Below are 23,423 nucleotides of genomic sequence, written 5' to 3'. Positions count from 1 at the left end.
AGGCCAGTTGATTTGCTTTCCTCTCTCCAGGCATTCCATAAGAACTAGATCCATGTAGTTGGCAATGTGTCTTCTCTTCTATCTTGGCAATAAGCACTTGTTGACAAACTCAAATACCACCTTGTGTTGAGGCCTCATCTCACTTTTTTGCACAGCTCTGGCTTCATTCACATTCTCTGAATCACAGAACCTTTTGGTGATTTCAAGGGCAGTGGGGAGGGAGTCCAGGCATGGCCACCTTTTCCTAGTATAGTCATCAAACCCTTCAGAGGGTATGTCCAGAATCTCTCCCAGTTTTACAACATCAAACTGCACTTGAACTCTCTTCACTTGGATACTAACAACTCCATCCTTAACAGCAGTATTTGCCATAAATTCAATCAACTCATTTCTAGATAGCCTACCTTCCATCTGAAGGACCATGTCCTTCCATCCCTGAGCAGCCAAAGAGTCTACCAATCTCATCATCCCTGGTTCCACCAGGTCCTTCAACAATCTACCTTTTAAGATTTTTCTTCTCCCAAAAATGGCAAGCTTATCCTGTTCCTTCTCAGATTCACCTTCTTCTTCTTCTTCTTCTTCTTCTTCTTCTTCTTCTTCTTCTTCTTCTTCTTCTTCTTCTTCTTCTTCTTCTTCTTCTTCTTCTTCTTCTTCTTCTTCTCTCTTCTTCTTCTTCTTCTTCTTCTTCTTCTTCTTCTTCTTCTTCTTCTTCTTCTTCTTCTTCTTCTTCTTCTTCTTCTTCTTCTTCTTCTTCTTCTTCTTCTTCTTCTTCTTCTTCTTCTTCTTTTCCACTCCAATCATCATCATCAGAAACTTTGGTTTGTTTAGCTTTCACTGCAGATCTTGTCCTCTTAGCTAGTATGGGTTCAGCAGCTACAGGCACAGAGGAGGACTTCTTGGAGGAAGTCTTTGGTTTCTTAGGCTTAGGTGTATGAACCTCCACTGTTGTACCCCTCTCTTGATGGACCAATTCCATATCTTCTTTCTCAACAGCCTCTGAGGATTCTACAACCTTTCCCTTTCCCTTATCCTTTTTTCCTTTTATTGCTTTCTTCTAAAGCCTTTTATAGATCAGTTTCACTCTGTGTTTCCTTGATTCTTGTGGCTCTACCCCTAGGCACTGAAGAGGCAGTAGGTGTTGGGGATGAGGCTTTTCTTTTCTTGGATGGCTTGGGAACATTTGGGGCTTTTGGTGTAGTAGCTTTGCATTTCTTTGGGTAATAACTTGCCCCAACCTTTTTCAGTAGGTCAGCCAAGGTTTCTTCAGTAGATGAAACAGGTTCATCTATTTGTTTGCTTAGATGAACCAACCCCTCAGCTGCTTCCCTAGAACCACTCCCCCTGACTTCATGCCACTCTCATCTAACCTATATTGTGTAACCCCACATATAGCAAGAACTGCTCCATTCCTTTTTCCCATCTCTTTACCACATGCACCCTCTCTCTCTCTTTTCCTTTTTCAGACTTCTTTTTACCTCCACTCCTACTCATCTCAGGCAACTCAACATCTCTAATAGGTCCAACAAGAATAAACCTAGTTTCTAAGTTTTCAACCACAAAATAACTTACCTCATAAGGAGATTCTTGAGTCTTTTTAGAGTCAGAAGACCCATGTCCATCTCCCTCAGTCGCGGATTGAAAGGATTCAGACTCAGAGCTAGAATCAGACTTTGGAGCTGGGCTTTCTTTCACTTGGCTAGCTTTCAACCTTTTATTTAAAACCTTCCTCAGAGCCCCAGATGCTACAGGTTTTCGAGCAACCATTTTTTGCCTTCAAAACCTAGGTTTTGGAGATACACTGGGTGGAGTAGATGAGGATGAATTTGAGAAAGATGGTGGTGGAGGAGTGCCAGGATGATCTTGTGGGTTAGACATGATTCTTCGTTTCTTGAGAGAATTTGGGAATTTTGGAGAAGAGGGCGATTAGAATTGAAGAGGAATTTTTGACGGTTTTAGAATTATGAAGAAGACTGGAGATGTGGTGTGTATTTAAAGCGAATTAGACATTAAATAAGTAACGACAACTTTTTCAGGGGTGAAATTGAAGTCTAATCAAACTAAAATTCCAGAATTTTAATGATAGATTTGACTTCCCTAGATATTAGGCAAAAATCACGGTTTAGAGTTCTAGATGGACAAAACTGGTTCAATGCTCAACGGATAGAATTTTCTAGGAATTTGACAAGTATAGGACTTCTGCTCATGATTGAATTGTTAATCTTTCTAATTGTGCAGAGTATAGAAAATATACCTGAGCTTTCATATGAACCCATACTGATGAACCAGGTTCTTCATATAGAACTCTCTTGAACATGCTTCAAATGCCATAATAGAGAAAATGTTGTAAGAGATCAGTGAGTCATATATACACATGTCACAGGAGTAAACTAATTAAAGTATGAAACTGAGTAAGAATTAATATAGATATTTACACAAGGTTAGAATTCCTAGCCAAATTTTTTTTTTTTTTTGTGCATTCTGAGCTAGATCTATTAGGTGATCTTAATCATCCCTAATTCCAACCTATTCCTCTCAAAATTTTCTCTACTCAGTGCTTTAGTGAAGATGTCAGCAATTTGCTTATCAGTAGCACAGAATACTATGGAGATCAAACCTTTCTCATAGTTGTCTCTTAAGAAATGGTGCTAACATCTATGTGCTTAGTCCTCTTATGATGAACAGTGTTCTTTGTCATACTTATAGCACTAGTGTTATCACAGAATATAGGAATGCAACTAACTTCAATGCCAAAGTCTACTAGCTGCTATTTGATCCATTGCAACTGAGCACAACAAGAGGCAGCAACAACATACTCAGCTTCAGCAGTATATAAGGCCACTGAATTTTGCTTTTTAGTAGCCCATGACACTATACATGAACCAAGGAAGTGTGCCATACCTGAGGTGCTCTTCTTATCCACTAGAAAACCTACATAATCAGCATCAACATATCCTACTAGATTGAAATTACTACCTTTGGGGTACCAATGACACAGATCAGTGGTGCCTTTCAAATATCTTAGTATCCTCTTGACAGCAGTCAAGTGAGACTCTTTTGGATTTGCCTGAAAACGAGCACAAAGCCCTACACTGAAAATAATGTCAGGTCTGCTGGCAGTAAGATACAAGAGTGAACCAATCATACCCCTATACAACTTTTGATCAATTGATGAACCAGGTTCATCAATGTCTAATTTAATGGCAGTTGCAATGGGTATATCTATTTGTTTTGATTCTTCCATTTTAAACTTTTTGATAAGCTCTTTTGTATACTCTACTGATGGATCATGGTTCCATTAGGACTTTGTTTGATCTACAATCCTAAGAAGAAGTTAAGCTCACCTATCATACTCATTTCAAACTCACTCCCCATTAATTTTGCAAAGTCCTTAATTAGCTTATCAGTGGTGGCCCCAAAGATTATGTCATCAACATATATTTGTACCACAAGGAGATCCTTACCTTTTTTCCTTAAGAATAAGGTACTGTCAATTTTACCACTTTTGTAACCATGCTCCAGTAAGAATTTGGATAGTCGTTCATACCATGCTCTTGGGGCCAGACATTCTTTGCTCTCAAACCCTGGAGGTTGTTTTACAAACACTTCTTCTTTTAGGTAGCCATTCAAGAAGGCACTTTTGACATCCATCTGATGAAGAGTGAATTCCATGTGTGCTGCAAAGGCTATGAGGAGTCTGATTGCCTCCAGTATTGCAACTGGAGCAAAAGTCTCATCATAATCTATGCCTTCCTCTTGACTGTAACATTAGACCACCAGTCTTGCCTTGTTTCTTGTAACTGTGCCATCTTCATCAAATTTGTTTCTGAAGACCCATTTTGTACCAATAACTAATCTGTCTTTGGGTCTTGGAACTAGATGCCAAACTTGACTTCTCTCAAACTGATTGAGTTCATCTTGCATTGCATTCACCCAATCTACATCCTGCAAAGCCTCAACAACATTTTTAGGTTCAATAAGAGATAAAAAGGCATCAAAAGCACACAAATTCTTTAATTGTGATCTAGTTTTGACTCCAGATGTTGGATCAGTGATAATGTTCTCAATAGGATGGGAACTTTGATACTTGTGAGGTTTTACAACCAACTGGATTCTGCTAGATGTTTCTCCCATGTTCTGTTGCTGAGGAACAGGGTCATGAACAGGTTCTTTTGGGGGATTTATTTCAATTCCTCTTTGATAAGTTCCCCATGTCAGGTTGCCCTAGATGGAAGAACCTGTTCCATCACCTATTCCGTTTTTTGGTGCCACTTTGACTTGTGCTGAGGCTTCAATCAAATCCTTTACCAATCTAATGGCTTCATCTTCATGTTCTTGTCTCTTAGAAAAAATGTTAGTTTCATCAAATACTACATGTACACTTTCTTCTACACACAAAGTTCTTTTACTGAACACTTTATATGCTTTTCTATGTGAAGAATATCCCAAGAATACTCCCTCATCACTTCTGGGATCAAACTTACCTAGGGAGTCTTTTCCATTATTGTGCACAAAGCACTTGCATCCGAATGCCTTAAGATGGGATATATTTGGTTTTCTCCCTTTAAGTAACTCATAGGGAGTCTTCTCTACAAGAGGTCTAGTAATGCATCTATTGATAATGTAACATGCAGTGTTTACAGCCTCTGCCCAGAAGCTATGGGGCAGTTTACTAGAAAGAAGCATAGTCCTAGCCATGTCTTCAAGAGTCCTGTTCTTTCTTTCAACTACTCCATTTTGTTGAGGGGTCCTAGGGGCAGAGAAGTTATGAACTATACCATTTTCATCACAAAATTCAGCAAACTTAGCATTTTCAAATTCAGTTCCATGATCAGACCTAATTGATGCAAGTTGATTTCCTAATTGTTTCTGAGTTTTTCTAACAAAGGCAGTGAACATGTCAAATGCTTCATCTTTAGATGTTAGAAATAGTACCCAGGTAAATCTAGAATAATCATCAACAAGTACCATTACATATTTCTTTCCTCCTCTGCTCATGGTTCTTATTGGACCATAGAGATCCATATGGACCAGTTCCAACGACTTGGTTTCGCTTACCATTTTCTTGATTTTGAAAGATGATCTTACCTGCTTCCTCCTTGCACAGGCCTCACAAACTTTTTCTTCTTTGAACTTGATGTTGGGTAACCCTATCACCAAGTCCTTAGAAACCAATTTGTTTAACTGATTCAGACTAGCATGACCAAGTCTTTTGTGCCACAGGAGGGGATCATTATCCAGCACACTTAGGCAGGTTAGTTCATTTTCTGAGAGAGTAGACAAATCTACAATGTAAATATTGTTAACTCTTTTTCCCTAAAAATAATCTTGTCTGTGGTAAGGTTAATCACAAAGCATTTAGTAGAGGTAAATGCTACAAGGTTACCTCTGTCACATAGTTGTGACACACTGATCAGGTTGTATTTCAAGCCATCTATCAAGTAGACATTCTGAATGGAGTGAGAGTCTATCTTACCTACCTTTCCAACCCCAATGATCTCACATTTCTTCCCATTTACAAAGGAGACATTGCCTCCCCTTAAGTCCTCAAGTGAAAGGAACTGGTTCTTGCTTCCAGTCATATGTTTTGAGTAGCCACTATCCATGTACCATATTTGGCTGCTTCCCTTCACTTGGACCTGGAAAAAGAAATCAGGGGTTAGTCCTAGGAATCCAAACTAGTTTGTGTCCCTTTTTATGGGCAAAGGGATAAATCAGATTCCTTCTAGCCCACCCAGGCAGCCTATTTTTTCTTGAACAAAAGGTTCTTTTGATTGGCCTTTTATTTTACATTACATTCATTTTTGTAATGGCCAGTCTTGCCACAGTGTGTGCAAATTTTGTTTTCAGGAAGAGTGAGGTACTTGCTTTTAGGATCCCATTTAGGTGCTTGAGTCCCATAACCAAGTCCTCTTTTGTTTCTACTGTGATGTTCTTGTAGCCAGGAGAGTGCATTAGAAGCCTTGTTCCATTTACAAGTTCTATGTAGTTCTTGTTTTACCCTCCTTAGATCTTCTTTTAATACTCTTATCTGTTCATCTTTCCTATACAGCTCATCCTTCATTTTTCCTAAGTTTTCTTCTTGGGTGAGATGTGTGTGATCAGCTTTCTTTCTGTTCCTAGTTTCAGCTTTATGTTCTCACACCTAAGTTCTAGGACACTAGTGTCAACTCAGTATTTTTACTTTCACTCTTATCAGCCCTAGACTCTAGATTTTTGCAATTGGCTTTTAGGATCATACATTCCCTAGACAGCTCTTCCTTCTCACTGTTAATTATCTCAGACTCATCAATGAAGTCTAGCAGTAGCTCAGACAACCTTTCTTTAGACAAGAATTTAATCTTGTCTTTGAGATGAAGAATACTTACCTCTTGTTCATCATCTGATTCTCTGATGGCCATAAGTGCTTGTTCATCTCCAGCTTCATCTTCTGAGTCCTCATCTGATGTTTCTCCCCAGGTAGCAACCATAGCCTTTATTGATCCTTTGTTCCTTTTTGGTTGAACATATTCCTTCTTCATGTTCCTTCATTCAGCCCTTTCCTTCTTCCACTCAATTTCCCATTGAGGCAATTCTTGATCATGTGATTAGTCTTACCACACTTGTAGCAACCCTCATTGGTCTGTTTCTCAGGAGCCCTCTATTTGTTGAAGGTTGTACCTCTTGAAGAACCTTTTCCTCTCATTAGGTACTTTTTGAAATCTCTTGTGATCATAGCCATTTCATCATCCTCCATATCCGAACCTTCAGCAATTCTGAGAGCCAGACTTCTTTCCTTTTTTGGTGCATCCATTTTCATAGCTTGCCTTCGTAGTTCATAGGCAGTAAGGTTTTCCATTAGTTCATCCAGCTTGAGGGTAGCAATGTTCTTTGATTCCTGAATAACAGTGATTTTGCTTTCCCAAGAGACTGGCAGAACCCTTGTCGAAATCTTCTCAACTTTGTCTTCTTCAAGAATAATCCTTCTACGAGACTTAAGTTCATTTGTCACTGTGGTGAACCTTGTATACATCTCTTGGATGGTTTCTCCTTCCTTCATGGTGAAATTCTCATACTGAGAATACAACAGTGTTCCTCTGGACCTCTTCACTAGAGGTGTTCCTTCATGAGCCACTTGCAAAGTTTCCTAGATTTCCTTAGCAGTGGCACAACTTTGAATTCTACTATACTCATCTGGACCTAGTCCACACATAAGCCATTTATTGGCCTTAACATTCTTCTCCCAATTCTTCAGGTCTTCAGCAGTGCAGTCAGCTCTTGTCTTTGGCACATCCACTCCTTCAACATTCTTCTTAGTAGTTGCTAGAGGACCACCAGTGACTATGTCCCAGAGTTCATAGTCTTATCCTATGATTTTGTGATCCCTCATTCTATTCTTCCACCAAGAATAGTACTGACCATTGAAAAGTGGAGGCCTAGCAGTGGATTGCCCTTCCCAGTTCCCAGGTGGTGCACTCATGTTGCTCTTTTCCTAAAGTGTTAGCCTCTTTAAGGATAACCTGCTCTGATACCAATTGATGTTCTAAACGTCAATACCACACAAGAGGGGGTGGGTGATTTGTGTGGTACCCAATTTTCACTCTAGAAAAACCTGGTTCTTCTAGATGTTTTAACTATTGCTGTTTGCGGAATAAAAAGTACATAAAATAAAGAACATAGAGATTTTTACGTGGAAAATACCTGGCTCAAAAGGTGAAAAAACCACGACCTACTACTCAGTAGGATTTTCCCAAACTACCACTAAAATCACTGAGCCAAAACAGCATTTACATAAACTCTTTGTAAACTTAAGGATTAACTCTAATCCCTTGTAGCACACAGCCTCAACTGCTGCGACAACTTCAAGTTAGCTTATAACTCGAACACTCAAAGGACCTACTACAATTGCTTCTATAAAAGCTGAAAGGTACAACTTTAAACCACCTACTACAATTGAACTAGAATAAGAAAAAACATAATGGAACTGGTTCTTCTATCTCGTTCAAGTAGCTTCAGGAGTGCACACTTAAATCTCACATAAATTGCTTGCAAAATTGCCTTGCTCTTTTGCTTTCAATTTTGTTTAACTTCTGCATTTGTGCAATACCTATAAAAGAGAACAATCACTGTCATTTAATAGGTTAGAAATCAAAGTTTTATTGGGACTTAATTTCTGATCTTCTATCGTAGTTGAGTCCTTGAAGATATCAAAATCTAACACTCTATTTATCCTTATTGTGTTCTCTTCATATAAGGAGACTTTCTCCCCTTATCCAATATGCAACCTTTTTTATCAGATTAGGAGATATTGCTGCTTGATCAGTAGGACTTATCTCCTTCACGTGCATCTCACATATGTAGGTTGATCATAACAGTTCTTCACAAGATGGACCTGGTCAATGACTGAGCTCATTTGTCATTCTTCAAAACTTCACCTGTTCTTGGGCCAACACCTGCATTCATCAGAAAACACAAACAGGTGATCGTTTTCAAGCAATTTACATAAAGGGTTAGCAATATTGGAAAAATCTTTTATAAACCGCTTGTAGAAACAGGCGTGGCCAAGGAAGCTTCTTATTGCCTTGACAGAAGTGGGTGGTGGCAACTTCTCTATTATATCAGCCTTAACACGATCCAATCTCTATTATATCAACCTTAGCACGATCCACCTCAATGCCCTTACTTGACACTAGGTGTCCCAAGACTATACCTTCATGTATCATGAAATGACACTTTTCCCAGTTTAGCACCAAATTAGTCTCCATAATCTCTTCAGAATTCATTTCAGATTCCTAAGGCAGTCATCGAACGAATTTCCCACCAATGAAAAATCATCCATAAAAACTTCCATTATGGCCTCTATCATATCTATGAAGATGTCCATCATGCACCTCTAAAATGTGGCAGGTGCATTGCATAGGCCAAACGGCATTATCCGGAAAGCGTAGATGCCATATGGACAGGTGAATGACATTTTATCTCTATCCTCTGGGGTAATAGAGATCTGATTATACCCCGAGTATCCATGCAAGAAGCAAAAGACCTCCCTGCCAATCTATTTATCTCTATCATCTGGGGCAATAGAGATCTGATTATACCCCTAGTATCCATCTAAGAAGCAAAATACCTCTCTGTCAATCTATCTAACATCTGCTCAATGAACGACAAGGGAAAATGGTCTTTTCGAGTGGCCTTGTTCAATATTCTGTAGTCCATACAAATTCTCCATCTCGTGACTATTCTTTTTGAGATCAACTCATTGTTCTCGTTTTGCACCACAATCATTCTACTTTTTTTTGTCACACACTGAACGGGGCTAACCGGGTTGCTGTCGGAGATGGGAAAAATGATTCTCGCATCTAACCACTTGATCACATTCTTCTTCATGACTTCTTTCATGTTGGGGTTCAGCCTTCTTTGATGTTCTGTGGATAGTTTGTGCCTATCTTCCAGTAGAATGTTATGCATACAGAAGGCCGGGCTGATACCCTTAATATGTGCAATGGTCCAACCAATTGCAGTCTTGCACTCTATTAACACTTGCAGAATATGTTCTACCTACACATCTAACAAACCAGATGAGATAATAATGGCTGAAGTTGATTTAGGTCCCAAGAAAGCATCCCTGAGGTGATATGGTAGTGGTTTCAGTTCTAACTGTGGTAGCTCTTCGATCGATGGCTTAGCTGGAGGGGTCTTTCTTTCTTCTAAGTGTAAAGACTTGAATTCGAGCTCTCTTTTGCAGTATTCTTGGCCTTCAAGAGCCAACACCCACTCCGCCAAGTCCTCACCATTTACCTCTTCTATGTTCGTGAGGCAAGCTGCTAGAGGGTCTTTTGCATTAAGTGCCTCATTAGCTTCCTCCATGATCACATCCACAGCTTCTATCAAAGAGCAATTTGCAAACTCATTGGGTCGCTGCATAGACTTTTGAACATTAAATGTTATTTCTTTGTTATTTAGCCTCATTTTCAGCTCCCCAGTTTCACAATCAATCATATCTCTTCCTTTGTCCAAGAACGGCATTCCCAAAATTATGGGAATCTCCTGATCAACCTGGCAGTCCTGAATGACAAAATCTACCAGAAACAAAAAATTTCCAACTTGCAGAAGTACATCGTCAAGTATACTCGATGGTCATTTCAACGTTCATTCAGCTAGCTATAGTAACATAGATGTTTTCCTTGCTCTTCCAATACCTAACTTTCTATAGATAGCCAATGGCATCAAATTAATGCTCGCCCCCAAGTCACACAATGCTTTCGCGAATGCATAGCTACCTATGGTGCATGGAATTGTGAAGCTGCCAAGGTCGGATAGCTTCTCCGCTATAGGTCTTGTCATAATAGCACTATAAGTCTGAGTCAATTTCACAGTTACCAAGTCTTGAAAGTCAAACTTGTGAAACATCAAGTCCTTCATCATTTTTGTATAACCGGGCATCTCCCTCAAAGCATCAATTAGAGGAATGTTTAACTGAATTTGCTTTAACATTTCCATGAACTTTTTGTACTGTTCATCCTTCTAATATTTACCCAACCTTTACCGAAAGGGTGCTGGAGGTCGTTTCCTTCCAGTGACTTAAGTTAGATCCTGCCCCAACATTGTTTCTGATGCCTTCTTTTGCACTTTCTCTGTCTCATGCAACCTCTTTTTCTTTGCTTGTTTCCTCTTATGCATGTTATATTGTTACCTTTGTTAACCCTATTGAATATTCCACCTCAATTGGTACTAGAACAAGTATCTCAATTGGTTGGATTTCGTGAGAAATTTCTTGCTCTAGATCAAGATCCCTACCATTTCTTAGACTCACCACCATAAGCTGCTTCGGGCCATGCTCTTTCGAATAGACATGCGTGTCCGTAAGTAATGCCCTTTGGGGATGATTATTCGGAGCCATAGATATTTTTCCTAATAAAATCTTAATGCCTTTTATTGCCGAGTCATGTGCTTCGACTCTTGCATTTTTCCATTGGACCTAATCAGTTGTTGTAGCATTCCTTTAATTTCAGACAATCCATCATCTTGTCTCACTATCTGTTGTTGTTGAGGTTGTTGATAAGCTAGCTCCTGATTTTGCTGATTTTATCCCTATTGCCTTTGGTAAGGCACGACTTGACCATATGGTCGCATAGCTCCAGGATTATTGATATTATTGTACTGTTGTTGTGCTGGTCTATACTGTTGATTCTGCTACCCCCAATTCTGACCACCTTGCCTTTGTCCTCCATAGTTGCCCACGTAGTTCATATTCTCTTGATAGTTCTGGTTGTCACTTTCACCATTCCACGAGCACATATATGGTTGGTTAATTCATGGTGTACATAAGCCCACATTAGTCGTGTTAAATATGTGTACCTGCTTCTGGCCTGATTTATCAATATTCTTGTGAGGATACTCAATTGCATCATCAGAGTGGCCATATTCTCGGCTATTGAGCTGTTTGGGTCCAAAACGACTAAGTGAACTATAGGGTTAATCATAGTGTCTCTTGTCATCCATCCTAAGTTTTGAGACATTTTATATAGCATGACCTTACACTCTCTAAATGATTTGCTCAAAAATACTCCACCTGCTGAAGCATCAATGCTGGCCTTCAAGCTATGTCACGATCCAATTCCATTATGGGTCATGATAGCGCCCAACACAGCCGTTAGGCAAGCCAACAGTGATCAACTAGTGGTTTTCCATTTAAATAAATTATGAAGTAGTAACATTTCCTTATTTGTTAAAAAGATTTAGAAATTTGCAAGGGTAAAATAAATAAATGGGAGCAATAATCACAAATCGAAATCATGTAAGCAAACCCAAAATCATAAGTCTACTAGTGTGTGTGCCAAGACCTGGTTTCACAAGTGTGTGAGCAATCTAGTAGAATATACAAAGGAATACTAGTCTACAGTCTGAAAGGAAATAGACAGAAAGGTAAAACATAAAAGAGACTCCAGCTGCTGCAGAACGACTCGGAAAGAAGCTCACCATAAAGTCTCGAGGTGGGGATCAACTACGCGCGCCGGATGGGTAACTAGATGCACCTGTCTCAGATCCTGTACAATTAAGTACAGAAGTGTAGTATGAGTGCATAAACAACATGTATCCCGTAAGTATCTAGTCTAACCTCGAAGAAGTAGTGACAAGGGGTCGACTTTGACACTTACTATGGGCTAATAATAATATAATTAAAGTGTTATACTAAGCATGGATTTCATGAATAATATTGAAATCTCAATAACAGGAAATGATAAGTTCTTCTTTCACAAATATAGATTTCATGTTCAGTTATATCATTTAACAACTTACATTTCAAGACATTTAAACGGTATCAATCATGGTGAGTTCCAAATAATTATCATGCGCAAATTATGCCGAGGTCGTACGGCCCGATCCAATATAATATTTAAATTGTGCACTGCCGGAGGGTCGAACGATGTGAACCATAGATGCATCTATTTACTATCGAGGCGTTCAGCCCGATCCATAAATAGCAATTATTTTCAAAGAAAACACAAATTTCACATTTACCGTCAAGTAATCCATTAAATCTTCAAGTAAGGAAATTAACCTTTTACACTCCTTTTATGAAATTTCCGACTTGACTCAAGTAATTAAATTAGCAAGTAAGGGCGCAAATATTTCAAATAAAGCATGATATGGGTCCTAAACTACCCGGACAATAGCATATTAGTAGCTACGTACGGACTCTTGTCACCTCGTATGTACGTAGCCCCCACAAATAGATACATACATTTATTTAATTCACCTATAGGGTTAATTCCCTCTTACAAGGTTAGCAAGGAGACTTATCTCGTCTCAAGGCTTACTTCCAAATTTAAGAATGCGCTCAAACCCTCAAATCAGAGCCGAAAAAATCCAAAACTATTCAAATAGTGTAAAAACCGATCAATATGTGTTCAAAAGTTTATATTCTAACTATCTAAGTGATTACTCATCCCAAAATGCAAGATTCCTAAAATTCACCCCGTGCCCGGATTCCGTAAATATTCGAAGAAAGTTGTTACCCATACTGTAAGGAACATAAATATATGATTTTTTACTTAGTTCCATAATTGTTTTTGTGGTAAAATCCCATTTTTATTAAACCCTAGGTTTTTCATTTAAACCCATAATTTCTACCAACTTTCATGTTAAAATCTATCCAAAATCTGTGTATTAAACTCACATTAAATAGATATTACTTACCTTACAAGCTAGGTCGAAATCCCCTCCTTAAAAGCTCTCCAATCGCTAAGTGTGGAAGAAAATGTGATAAAAATTGGCCTAAGCCCGTATTAAATGAAGCTCACTGCCTTAGCGATTTCCACACCTGCGGTCAAAGAGCCACACCTGCACCCTCGCTTCTGTGGACAAGAGTCCGCTTCTGCGAAAATAGCCTGGGCCGGCTGGTGTCACACCTGCAGACGGGTACCCGCTTCTGCGGAGGATGGGCTGCATCTGCGGTACCTGGGTGGCCCATTCTTGGCCTCTCCTACGAGGATTCGCTCACACCTGCAAGCTTGCACCTGTGACTGGCCAAGCGCAGACGCAATTATGACAAATCTTGGGAGCTTCAGCTCTTGCTCCAAGTTTCCAACTTCGTCTGAGCCTTATCTGTTTGGCACTGGGGCCCCGCCAGCTCATACCAACAAGTTTTGAATCATAAAACGGACTTGCTCGAACTCTCAGAATGCCCGAAACAACATTAAAACTAAGAATCACACCCTAACACCAATTGAATCAAACTTAAGAACTTCAAGTTCTTAAATTTACTTCGAATGCGCCGAAACGTACTTATACTATTCGGACTGACACCAAATTTTGCATGAAAGTCTTAAATAATATTATGGAACTATTCCCGATCTCGGAATCCTGTTTGGACCTCGATATCACCAAAACCGGCTCCAAACCAAATTTAAAGAACTTCTAAAACCTTCAAGAACCAACTTTCGCTATTAGGCGCCAAAATGCTCCAGGGTCGTCCAAAACCCGATCCGAACATACTCCCAAGTATGAAATCATTGTACGAACCTATTGGAACCATCAAATCCTGATTTTGAGGTCATTTACTCATAATGTTGACCGAAGTCAAGCTTGGTCTTTTTAGTCAACCTTAAGGAACCAAGTGTTCCGATTTCAACTCGAACTCTTTCAAATCCCAAAATAACCATCCCCACAAGTCATAAATCAGTAAAAGCAAGTACGGGAAGTCTCATTTAGGGGAACAGGGTTCTTGAAAGCAAAATGATTGCTCGGGTCGTTACAAGCTATCTGCCAATCCCATGTAAAACCTTTTTCCCAACATCTGATCTGGAATGCCATGATGTGGACACTAACCAACATACCTTTAAACCTCTCCCACGTTTCTTATAGTGTTTCAGCTGATTTTTGCCTGAAGCTCAATATCTCATAAACTTGTTTGGCAGTCTTATTGGATGGTTAGAAATTATTCAAAAACTGCTTGACTAATTCCTCCCAAATGGTGATGGAATTTATGGGGAGCAAATTAAGCCAAGTCTCAGCTTCTCCAGTCACCAAGAATGGAAACAATAACAGTCTGATTGCTTCAGGTGTCACATTCGTTTGCCTTTGATGACACAAATTGACAACAAAAAAATCAGATGTTGTTGTGGATCTTCAATGTAAGACCCAGAGAACAGTCCCTTGTTCTGCAACAGATGTAGCATGTTGTTTGTAATTTTAAATGACTTTACTTGTATCTGAGAGGCTACAATTATGGTTTCCAGATTTTCAGCGGTAGGTTGTGCTTAATTATACAAGGCCACTTCTGGCATAAGAGGTGCCACACCCTGATTGTTCGTGTCATTCACATTGTTTCGGTTGTTCTGGTCGTCTATGAAATCCCCCATTTCTAGTTTGATCTGTTCTGTTAGGTTTTATTGTCATTTGTCCTTCTTGTTTTCATGATTTAATGCCTTGAAAGTTTTCTCAAGATCTAGTAATGCTTCAAACAATTCACCAGTTCTTGAGGAGTTTCTAGATATGCACCAGTAACACACAAGACTACAAACGTAAGAATTTCAATATAATGAATTTAAAATGAAGAAAATTGACTAAACTTAGAATACTAGCCATTCTTCTAGCTGTAATTAATAACACTGTTAGTTCCCCAGCAACGGTACCAAAATTTAATCACGCCCAACTACGCCTCCTAAGAGGTCTAGCGGTCATTGCAAATATAATCTGGTTTACAAGTCCGGAGTCGAATCCCACAGGAAATTAACCTATTAATCACAACCACTAGTTTCGCAAGAATTCAAATAATCAACCTACAGAAATACTAAATATCGATTTGAGTGTTTACGAACTAAGATAAGAGTAACTAAAATGTAGTAATTTATAACTAATAGAGCAAATATTGTAGACAAGATTTGGAAAAGTCTAAGGTTATGATTTCCCTTATTGTCGGAATCTCCCTTGCTAAGTTTCCTATGAATTCACCAAAGTATTTTCTCTCAATCATGAGCACTTTGGGTGTCGTATCTCTCTCTCTAGCAACTACCACAATTTACTAGAAATATTCTCTCGAACTACGCTAGCCGGCACTAATTCACGGCTCACTACGATCGCACTAAAGTTTTGTTATCTCTAGTCCCCCCTTTAAACCCTCCATATTGATCTCTAAAATACGTTAGGAGTGGTGTTGTTCAACAACTACCTAAATGTGTACTCTCTATCGAGTAATACATACTAAATAGACACAATTAAAATGAGAGCTCTTCAATTAACAACAACAAAAATATAGTTGAACACATAGAGAAAAATCTACGGCAAATTTATATTAAATATAGTGAACAGATCATCCTCCAATAGGTTGAAACAACCCTATATGGAAATATTTAGCTACTCATAACCATACTAACAATAATTATAGTAATTGAAAGCATTAAAATACAGATTCAGGAAGAATGGAAGAGAAAAACTCTTAGGGTTTGTTGCTTCTAACTGTTCCCGTAGCCTTTTTCCTCTCCAATAATGTCTAACCCCCAATAAATAGGTTTAGAACCCCTTTTATACATGTTGGGAGCGTGTAGGGTCGAAACTACCAAGTCCTAGCCGAATTAGAATGAAATCCGCCCTTAGCCGTCTCGCTTGGCGCCTGGCGTCAACCTGCACACCGAAATTTGTCCACTTCTGTGCTATTCTGCCATTGGCATTTTGGTTGGTGTCTGACGCCATCCTGGGCACCAAAATTATACTCCCTCCAAATTATTCTATTTTTTACTTCACTTTGCATGCAAGCTTGCCAAACCACTTCAAATTGACTCCTACACATATAAACATCATTATTAAGCTCGAGTCACAAATATTTACACCAAAGTTAACAAGATTGAGGTATAATGCAAGGCAAATTACATGCATAAACATGAATATTTAGCCTAACATCAGTAGGTTAAAGCGCTGGTGTGATCTCTGTCATAAAATTATCTTATTTGTTAGTTTAATTTTGCATATTATTTATATGTATATTTAATACAATTTTGAAGAAGCGGTTGGCTAAGGTGTGTCCGGGTTACATATTTTCCTTGTCTAACTATAACCTCTTACCACACCCTAATTTTGAATCTATGACCCCAACAAGAAAAATAAATTATTCACTCCATTCAATTTTTTTTTTGTAATTAGGATAATTTATACTCTCTCTGTTTCAAAAGATTGACATTATTTCATTATTATTCCATTTCAAGAAGATTGACATCTTTCAATATTTTCTAAATAGGAAGTATTTATAACCACACAAATAATATGACAGGTTGGAGACCACAAGTTTTAAATGTTTTACTGACACAAAAATACTATAGCTTATTTAATATTACGTATCTCAAAATTCCTCCTTTCTTTATTAAAATTTGTGCCAAGTCAAGCTAGGACAATCTTTTGAAACAGACTGAGTATAAATAAGAAGCTAAGCCAAAATAATAGAGGATGGGACAACAATTTGTGCATTTGTTAAGAGGTTATAGCTATGTTACTATTACAGAGCATTAGTTTTCTTTTTCTGAAGAAGTTCCTAAGATGTCTGTCCAGATATGCTCATTTGCAAACATTGGAGTATCATAACTACTAGATTTCTAAAAAGATTTTTATTTGCACCCTCCTTTGCTAGAACATCTGCTATTTTATTCTGTTCCCTGAAGGCGTACTTGATCTACTGATTTTCAATTTTTGCATCATCAACCTGCAATCTTGAACATTAGGCTCGTAATGGTACTTCCTGTTTGAATCATATTGATTACCCTAGTTGAGTTTGTGAAATTTCTAATAGTGCCAGATTGTGCTCAACTACTAATTTAAGTCCCTCCATAAATTTCTGTTAGTTTAGAATTTTTGTTTGTTGGATGAGAAATTCCTCCCATGAAGCCAATGGCCAGTCTCCATTTCTATTTTTGATTAGACCTCATATTCTTCCAACCCTACGGTTACCTATACATGATTCATTAGTATTAAATTTATATTTACCTTTATCAAGAGGGATCCATTTAATATTAATAGCAGTGAAAGTATTGTCACCCCAGCTATATTTCGAGGGTGTAAGGCCCCATAAAAACGCGCCAAGTAAGTTTTTTATGGTGCAAAAGTAAGCTAATATGCTACAATAACGGATTTTTGGATTTTGCAATGCGTCGCGGAGTTGGTAGAAGAATTGGCAGAAAACGACAATTTTGTGGTCCATTGTGCTATAGCAGATCTGTTCCGCAGACCACGAAAAGAATAAGAAGCAACTCAAATTGACAAACCATTTTGTGGCCATTCTGATGGCCGCATAACCATTCTGCTACCGCAAAATTGCATCGCAGAATTAACCAGACCCAACCCAGAATTTGAAAACTATTTTGTGGCCGTTCTGCTAGCCACATATCTGTTCTAGTACGAGGAAATTACACCACATAAGTGACTTGGGGGGGGGGAGTTATTTTTGGAAATTATTTTATCCAACCCTATTTTGATATAAAGCCTTAGGGGGTCATTTTATAAGATATAACTTGATATTTTAGAGTGAGGGTATCAATTTAGAGAGAGGGAGAGAAGCTTTATCAAATTATACTCTCCAATTCTTGCTTAAACCTTCAGGATTTAAGAATGAAACTCATAAGACCTTCTACTTACAAGGTAGAATTCATCTCTAGATTTAATGCAATGTTTAATAATGGGTTTAGGCAGTATATTATCATGGTGGGGATTGTGGGATTGTGACCGGAATCCATAAGCCCCCAATCTCGAATTTGGGAGTACGTGAAGACTAGGAAATGTGATTTTGGTTGGTTTCGAGCAAATGGTTGGGCATGCATGTGATTAATGATGGCTAACGGTGTTGTAGGTATATTGTATATTTGTTGGCTGCTTAAAAATTCATGGTGAGGGTAAAGGAATTTTTATTATAGAATATTGTAATCAATTTCGCATATTAGGTGTTTGATGAAAAGTCAGAATGAGCTAAATCTAAGAGACCATCCTAACTATGGTTAAATTTGGTTATGTTTCTATAGATTGAGGTTGCTAGGAGTGTGGGATGTTGTAGTCATCTAAGGGAAGATCAAAAGGTATGTTGGCTAAACTCCCTACGTAGAATCAGATACCATGATCTCACTGTGAACTCCAAGTACGATTGATCGGAGTACCAATTCTTATCATCATAGATTGTCTTGAATACATGATTTATCATATGCCGATATACTCAAGTCATGTTTAAATTTATATCCCTATTCACTCCTACAAAGATACTTCAAATGAGGTTGATTTAACGAATGTCTATGATTCCAATTTATGTTTCAAATGAAATGGGATATGCTTCCTTGTAAATATTTCCAATGTGTTATAAGCTCTTACATTCTCATAGATAGAAGCTATGGTATTCCTAAATGTCCTAAGTGTTCTAAATGTTATATGGTCACCCGTGGAAAGTAAAAGGAAGTGATAATATGAACATCAAATGTGACCGCTTGCCAAAATGAGAATTATGAGGCATTGTATGTTCCAATGATTTCAATCATAGTATGTATGCTTTTAAAACAATAAATGCAAATGACTTTGATGTTAAGTTTCCATGAATCATGAACTTAGCTAATAAACATAAGATGACAAGAGAGTACATAATAAGATGAAAGAGAGATGTCCTATTCTAAAAAAAGATGAACCATAAGAAAAGAAATTGGGCCCATGTGCCATTAAAATCTATTTATTGACTCACCATACATGTGTTAATGTAATAAGATGTGTTTCTCCATGATGAGCATGAACATGAAGTATTCTAATAATCCGGGAACTTACGAACTTAAATGTAATATTAATCATGTCGCTTTGAACTTATATATGGTCATGTGCATAATTATATGTTATGAACCCTATGGACGGTCTATGAAATGCACAGGCGCGTAACATGGATAGACCCTATGGACGGTCTATGAAACGCATAGGTGTATAGTATAGGTGAACCCTATGGACGGTTTATGAAATGCATATGTGTATAGTATAGATAGACCCTATGGACGGTTTATGAAACGCATAGGTGTGTAGTATAGGTGAACCGTATGGACTGTCTATGAAACGCATAGGTACATAGTATGGATAGATCCTATGGACGCTCTGTGAAACACATAGGTGCATAGTAAGAGAGGGCTATAGACAGTCTGGTGGGATGCATATCCAGCATGAACAGTAGGTTCCATTTTCATTGCTCTTGTTTGTACGTGTTGCATTTACATTATATTTTGTATCTCATGCATAGTTCATGTGGCTCACTTGATTCCAAAAGAAGTTCAGAATGATGTAAGTATAATAAGACTTAACATGTGATTCTATGAGTCGTTTCATAGTTTCTTGATGTACTTCATTTTCCTTTTATTTGAGTTATCGTATTTATAAAGCTATGTATCCATCATGAGAAGTATTTTTGGCCATTGAGCTGAATGTATTTAATTTAAAAGTCAAGATCTAATTATGTTACGGTAAATCATGCATGATTAATGATGAGTGGTTAATGTAATGTAAGTTGGCTCGACTGGTTAATTCAGTTGATCGCTGGTCATGCTCCCCAAGTTCGGGGAGTGACAAGCTTGGTATCTTAGCACAAGGTTTAAGAGTTCTAATATGTCATGGAGCTGTGTCAGTACAGTCCCTCTTATCGGTGTATTGCTGGTCACACTTATAATAGGGAGGCTACAACAAAATTTAGGAAATATTTCTCTTCTTCTATTCTAGATCGTGTGTTAAGGTTCTGAGTTAGTCTAGGATTTTCTTTACCAATATCAAGGAATATTACTCGTCATGCTACAAAAAGAGAAAGGCCCAAGGATTAAAGGAATGACGCACATAGCAGGCATAATGCGTGAGGTGACCAATTGTCCTCGTAATGGAGGAAGGAAAAGTCAAGGATACAACCAAGGTAAGCAAGGTCATAGCATTAGCCTCCTGAATTTGAGACTTCCTGAATAGGTTATTAAGGATTATATATGGATGTGACAAGTAGGGGTGTTAAGGCAAACCCGAAAAATCAAACCAAACCAAACCAAAAAACGAACCAAACCGACCAAAAACCCCGATACTTTTTAGGTTTGGTTTTGGTTTTGAATTTAAAAAATCGATTAAATTTGGTTTAATTTTATTTTAATTTTAATTAAAAAATAATTAGAAAAAAAATCTAACCAAACCGACTATATAAGTAGCTATTTAAATTTATTTATTACACCTCTATATGTGTATATTTTATATAAAGTGTCTAAATTTTTATGGTATATATTAGCTGTTTGTATTTTTAGTCTAGTTATTTGCTATTATAATAATCTAATTCTTTACCATTATATTCATGTTTTATTGGTAGTTTTCTTTTGCTAAGTACAAGAATTTATTTCATGTAAAAAATAATCGATTTTTAATCGAGTACTTAAATTATTCATCAGTATTTGATTTAATTATCATCAATATATCTTGGTAAATGATAGATTTCTCAAAGAGCAATTAGTTTAATAGTGTTATGTTGAAAATATAGTTGGAAGAATATGTGTTTGGTAGTGTATGTCTCATATTTAAGAAAAAAATTGATAAATAATTGAAAAACCCGAAAAACCGACAAAAACCAAATCGATAAAAAATCGACTTAACTAGTTTGGTTTGGTTCCAGTATTTGAAGAACCGACTTACTTGGTTTGATTTCTTTTTAGGAAAAAATGATCCAAACCGAATCATGAACACCCCTAGTAACAAGAAAGCTCAATTTTCATATGATTGGGATTTTACAGAGATACGCGCATGAATTTCAAATATGGAGTGAGGGATGGCACATGAATAAGTTATGTATGAGGCCCCATAAAGATTGATTCTGAAACTATAGAATAGTAAAATATTTTAAGGACCACCCTCTGATAGAGAAGTTAAGAGCCAAGTGCGAAAGTTGTGCCCCATGCTTTTAGGAGGATTAGCTGAGATAGGATAAGCTCCCAATGATCAGTGTGGTGCATGTTAATGAAGTTACACAAATTTATTATGGGTCAAGGCAAAAGAAGAGGTAGAAATGTGTTGAGCACGATATTGATGGCATATTTTTGGTGCAAGGAAGATATACCAAGGAAGACGATCCTTAGAATATAGTAGGGGTCAATCAAGGTTTTGCTTTGATGAGTCATGACCAAGTAGCTCACCGAGGGGCGGTTGAATGCAAAATGAAATGAATCATATGGGTATAATAGGCAAGTCTATGGTATTGAAAGCATGATATATAGGAGAAAATATTTAAAAGGGTAACCACCTCCAAGGAGATATGGGTAATTCCAATAGACGTAGGGTCGACTAGTGCACATGGGTGGGGGTATGAGAACCATGCTTATGTACCTAAGATTTGGAAAGGCAAATGAGTAGCTTAGGCGCATGATGTGTGAAGATTATTATCTGGAGGGTAATGGTGGTGCCATGTGTCTCTCTCTCGGGATACGAAGAGTTATGAATGAAAAAATGATAAATTTATTGCGCCATCTAATCCTTGTTCGGCAATGATAAGTACCCCAACCCATTCCACCTTGTTCCATGGTGTGTTTTAATGCGTATGACCACCATAGAGTTCCATGCCCTGTATGTTTGACCATGGGGTGATACTTCTTTACATGTCTGGACCTTCAACCATAGTATATTTAATTCATATGGGGTTGAGGATGTGAGATGACAATAGGAATTGGGAGGGGGAAGTCACAGGTGTTAACCCAAGGTTATAATGCGATTTAAGTAATTAGGAAGGATGTTTAAGGGATTATACATATAAGGAAAAGGTGGGGGTAAAGGTGTATGCCCTTAGTTACTCTATAGGCGTATGTACATAAGCTTTCACATGTAAAGAAACTCAAGTTGATTTTAGTTACGTTCAAAATATCATTTTCAATATCCAAATGTGGATAAAGGGTGTTACATGAGGCTGAAGGATGTTCCGCGAATGTTACTTGAGGCTGAAGGGTGGTACTAGAAATTTGAAGATCATGTTTTGTATTTTCTCTTCAAAGTAGTAGTTTAGGAAGAGCAAGAGAAGTTGCATGGAGCCCATAATGATGTACAATAGTATGTCAAATCATGACTGGGTCAAGGAATGGCTATATAAATGTGTTTTGAGGAGTATAGGGTCAATGAAGGCTGTGGTTACCGTGTATTGGGTTGTTGTCACACTGTGTGGTGCCTCGTATGGCAAGAGATGTAAATCCATCGTGGGATGGTCCAAAGTTGGTACATCAGAGTTGATATGGGCAAGAACTCGTTCACTAAACTATGGATAAAGTCAAGATCGTCACAGAATTGTTGTGCTTTAAAAGAATGTTAGGAGTTTACTTTGTATGAATTATGTTCAAACTTGTACTATTTATACAAATGCCCCATTTTGGGTAATATAATGCCCCATTTCAATATCCAAATGTGGATAAATGTGATCCAGATGTTTTGCAAATGTTACATGAGGCTGAAGGGTGATGCTAGAAATTTGAAGATCATATTTGTATTGTCTCTTCAAAGTAGAGGTTTAGAAAGAGCAAGAGAAGATGAATGGTGCCCATAATGATGTAATCTAGTATGTTGAATCACTATTGGGTCAAGAAGTGGCTATAGAAATGTGTTTTGAGGAGTATAGGGCCAATGAAGGTTGTTCCGTATATTGGGTTGTTGTCACACTGTATGGTGCCTCGTATGGCAAGAGATGTAAATCCTTTGTGTGATCGTCCAAAGTTAGTACAACAAAGTTGATAGGGGAAGTGATACGTTTAGTAAACTATGGAGAAAGTCAAGATCATCACGGGATTGTTGTGTTTTAAAAGAATGTTAGGACTTTACTTTTTATGAGTTATGTTCAAACTTGTACAGTTTATGCAAATGCCTCATTTTGGGTAATATAATACCTACGATGTTATGGTTGGTGTTGCTTTCATGTCTATAGTGCAATGTTGTGTTATCTATATGTTATTAGG

The 23,423-nt window shown here is 37.8% G+C and overlaps 1 protein-coding gene and 1 non-coding gene across 2 annotated transcripts; one reads left to right on the top strand and one right to left on the bottom strand.

Moving 5' to 3' along the window:
- Positions 1-9,534: 9,534 nt before the first annotated feature.
- On the bottom strand, positions 9,535-10,470 carry LOC107832764 (uncharacterized). Its single transcript, XM_016660638.1, has 2 exons — positions 10,176-10,470; positions 9,535-10,055 (listed from the first exon to the last, which is right to left on the bottom strand). Exons 1-2 carry the CDS (start codon positions 10,468-10,470, stop codon positions 9,535-9,537), a joined length of 816 nt encoding a protein of 271 aa, XP_016516124.1.
- Positions 10,471-14,285: 3,815 nt separating this feature from the next.
- LOC142166619 (small nucleolar RNA R71) lies at positions 14,286-14,391 on the top strand. The gene has a single exon (XR_012697022.1). It is a non-coding gene; the product is annotated as a small nucleolar RNA R71 (small nucleolar RNA).
- Positions 14,392-23,423: the final 9,032 nt, after the last annotated feature.

This window comes from Nicotiana tabacum, chromosome 11 (assembly GCF_000715075.1).
Source record: "Nicotiana tabacum cultivar K326 chromosome 11, ASM71507v2, whole genome shotgun sequence".
NCBI lineage: Eukaryota > Viridiplantae > Streptophyta > Magnoliopsida > Solanales > Solanaceae > Nicotiana > Nicotiana tabacum.
This window is presented reverse-complemented; position numbering and strand designations above follow the sequence as displayed.